Below are 4,099 nucleotides of genomic sequence, written 5' to 3' on the forward strand. Positions count from 1 at the left end.
GTTTTAAATCTGTGATATTTAAATTATTAGCTAATCTATTCAAGATTAACAGTAGTGTTATCAAAAAGTGTTACTAAAAAGTAATATTAAAAAGTGTTGTCAAAAAATATTATCTTTTATAAAGTGAATGTAAAAGTTACTTAAGTAATCACTTTCATCTCATTCTCATTTCAAGAATCAGTCATCTTATTATTCTTTATCTTAATGTTAAGATTCTTTATCAGTGTTTATATCACAAGATAAATCACATGAGCAATGCAGAGAATATGACCTTGTTTATTATTTCAGAAATACAAAGCTAATTTTTGCTTCAAGCTCTCTATTATAGTGTAGTTATTTACAGCATTGTCAGTTATAATTGTAAGAAGACTAAGACTAATATCTCAATAGTCATTTTTAATCACAGTCATTAATATCTCTATTATATAATCTCTAGTATGACTACTGATCAAAGATTCAAATTCAATTAATATCTCTTAATAAGTTCAGTTCTTATCAATGTAATAACATATAACTCTTATAAATATAAGATTGTTTGTACTAGTTCATGCATTCACTGTGAGAGACACTTTTCAATGATTCTTCAACTGTGATTCTAGATATTGTATATTAACATTGTAGTATGTCTCAAGATTGAACTGAAGATAGAATCAATGTGAAATACAAAGATTTGAATTAGGCATTTGAAGAAGTGTTTGAAATTCAGAGTTTTCAATTAATTGAAGAGAAAGATTCAGAGATATACATATATAAAGTAATTATTCATGAAAGTTATTAGATAAGAGTTATGAAATCAGAGTACTGATATGTAATTGTTTTCACATGATTTTCTTCAAATTAGAAAGTTAGTGTTATTAAAAAGTGTTATCTGATAGAGTAATCTATCAACTCAGTAGTAATTTTCTGATTATTTTTCTTTTATTATCTGCATTCTGATAACTTCAGATGTCAGAAAATTTCTTCAGAGTTATAATCAGTTCATAATAAATGTTTCTGAATAAAGTTACAGTGATTGTAGTAGAGAGATGACTCTTCAGTAATCTATAATACAATCTATTAATAATTATTTCATAGTTCATCTCAGTGTTTGTGTTGAGTTTTTAATAAATTTCATGACCTGAAATCAGATGTGAAGAATGAAGTGATTATTCATTATAATTAAAAGAGAGCATTCTGTGTTAAATTGTAAATAATATAGACTTTGTAATTTACAGTGATTTCTTGAAGAGTTTATGAATCTTCAATAGAAGTAAAAGAAGTGAAAGAAGTGAATTCAGAAGATATAATAATAATTTAAGAAAGATAATAATTTATTTTCAATAACTGATCACTGATGTGTGTAAGAAGAATTAATATAAGAGAAAATAATCTTGTTTCTTAGCTTAGTTATAATTTTAGTACTAACTCAGATTGAATATCATCAATGTATAAAAGTAAATAAATAATCTTGATTAATCTCTATCATATTTCTTGAAATATATTAATATTGTGAAACAGAGTGTTATCAAATTGTATTATCAGATAATATCATTAAAAATATATTAAGATTGTGAATATCAATATTGAAAAAATGTTGATACTTATACATTTTAGTGATTTGTGAATCATAATAGTTAAATATATATATATATATATATTATTCCTGACTTGATTACAACTTGTACATAATTTTTAAAAACTCAAAATTAATTTCATTATTATATATGACTTATACTAACTAATATAAAATAAAAAAGAAAAAAAACTTTTTCTACTCATCATCTTTCTTCTCTTTCTCATTCTTCTTATTATTCTTTATAATTCACTTCTCATTCTTCTTCTTCTTCTTCTTCTTCTTCTTCTTCTTATCTGAGATAATAATTATCTCAAAATCTCTCTTCACTGTCTTCTTAGAGAAGAGTTCTTACTGCTTTCTCTCAGTCAGGTCAATCTGCATCTCAAAATCCAGCATTTTCTGATCTGCTGTCTCAGGTTTCATCTCAGTAGTAAGCAGATTGACATACTCAGAGAGCAGAGCTGTCTTCTCAATATTCTGAATCATGAAGTGCATTTGAGACTTGAATAAGATCTTAATCTTCTTCTTCTCTGTCATCGTCTGCTAATTAATTAGAGAATAGAAGTGTTATTAAAAATCATTATCTCTCAATAAATAAAAAACTTATCAGTTTTAACTTCTTTATCTTCTACTTTAACACTCTCTCAATCTTCTTCTACTATTACTTATTTATAGTAATACTCTTCTTCTCTCTTTCTCTCTTCATCTTGATCTTAAATTATTCTCAGAACTTCTTCTGATCTTACTACTACTATATGAGACTCTTCACTGTCTTCTTCTTCAATCTCTCACAGATAGTGTCATTTGCATTATTTCTATACTTAGTTCAGTCTAAATCTATCAGAAGTATTACTTAAAATCATTATTATTCTACTTTCTTACAGAGTCTCTTCAAGGTATTATAATATATCTTACAATCTGTCTTCTCTTACTTGAATGTCTTCTTCTTCTCTTTCTTCAATCTGTGATAGTGCTCACACGCCTTGATAATCCACAGGAGTGCAGAATATTTGAAGAGAGATGACATGATTAATTTCAGTGAGTGTTGAAGAAGAATGAAGATAGAAGAGATGATTAAAAATGATATAATAATAGTGATAATAATAATGATAATAATGATAATAGTGATAGTGATAGTGATAATAATGATAATAATAATGATAATGATGATAATGAAAGAGAAAGTGCATTGAAATATATTACTGACTTATCAAATATAAAGAGACTTAAAGAAAATATTAATAGCTTTCAGAGATGTATAGAAACAGCTACAGTATTGTATAGTAATATCATCTTTATTCAATACATGCACTGTTGATATTCTTTGTATACAGTTATTATATAATCTGTATCAGAGATATATGCAGAAAACAGATTTTTATTGCTAGAATAAATACTTACAGCAATTCTCTGTTTTTATATTATAAAGATAAGTTATTCTCATTTCTTTCTTCTCTCTTTTCTCTTCTTCAATCAATCACTAATTTCAAGCTGATATGAAAACTATTAAAACACTCTCAGAAACTCTCAAATTGAAGAGTATAAACTAATTAAATTTCAAATGCAGAAGAAACTAAATTATCTTCTATAGATTCAATTATTTACTCTCTCTTAAATAAAACAGCAGTTGTGTCCTCTTCTCTCTTCAATCAAATGAAACATGGCCTGTGAAAAGTGAGTATCATACCAGGTTATAATAATCAACACGGCCTCAGCACACAGGGCTGCATATACACAGTATATACTGAACTGAGAGACTGTGTGAGTTATAAATCAGCAGCAGCATTTCAGGAAGAGTCATGCAGTGTGAGAAAGCTGCAACTCTCAGTCACATGTATAGAGAGTGAATTATCACAGTAAGTATATGTGTATTGAAGTAACACTTTTTAATAACACTCAGTCTCTGATATAATGAAAATAGAGTCTCTTTATGAGATCTGTTTTTATCAGAAGTCAGGAAATCTTATATTCTTCAAGATCATCTTCACACATCTTGTCTGTGAAATCAATGAAGAAAATCATTGATTTCAGTATTCTGTTCTTGATGCTATTCAAGTAGCAGCAGAGTTCACTCTGATCACACTTTTTAAGTGTATATTTTCTAATTAGTCACATTTATACAGATATATACTGATTATTTATTAGATAATGTTAAGATAATAACTCATTATAACTGTATTACTCTGACTGTGAGAGATACACAGTTAATGATGAATATTATAAAGACTCTGAGAAGTGAGTATTTTAGAGATACTGCAGCTCTGTGATCTTGATTTATTTTTATTTTTATTTTTTATTTTTTTCTTTTTCTGTTATTTTTTTTTTCTTTCTCTTTCTTTATCTTTTTTTCTTTCTCTTCTTTTTTTCTTTCTCTTTTTTTTTTTTATTGTGATTTTTTCTTATTATTGCTTTATTTTTTATTTTTTTATTTTTTTTTGTATTTTATATTTTTTTTTAATTAAAATGATATTAATTATGATCTGTGTTTAGAAAAGTAATAATATTGAATAATACTCTCTATTGAATTTTCAACAAATGAGCACT

General features: G+C 26.1%; 1 protein-coding gene across 1 annotated transcript; it reads right to left on the reverse strand.

The window, feature by feature from the left end:
* Nucleotides 1-1,903: 1,903 nt before the first annotated feature.
* Nucleotides 1,904-2,092, reverse strand: BDBG_01495 (uncharacterized protein; the record flags this gene model as incomplete). Its single annotated transcript, XM_031720364.1, has 1 exon — nt 1,904-2,092. One exon carries the CDS (start codon nt 2,090-2,092, stop codon nt 1,904-1,906), a length of 189 nt encoding a protein of 62 aa, XP_031576506.1.
* Between the last annotated feature and the right edge of the window lie 2,007 nt (nt 2,093-4,099).

The sequence above is a fragment of the Blastomyces gilchristii genome, assembly GCF_000003855.2.
Source record: "Blastomyces gilchristii SLH14081 genomic scaffold supercont1.2, whole genome shotgun sequence".
In the NCBI taxonomy this organism is placed as follows: Eukaryota; Fungi; Ascomycota; class Eurotiomycetes; order Onygenales; family Ajellomycetaceae; genus Blastomyces; species Blastomyces gilchristii.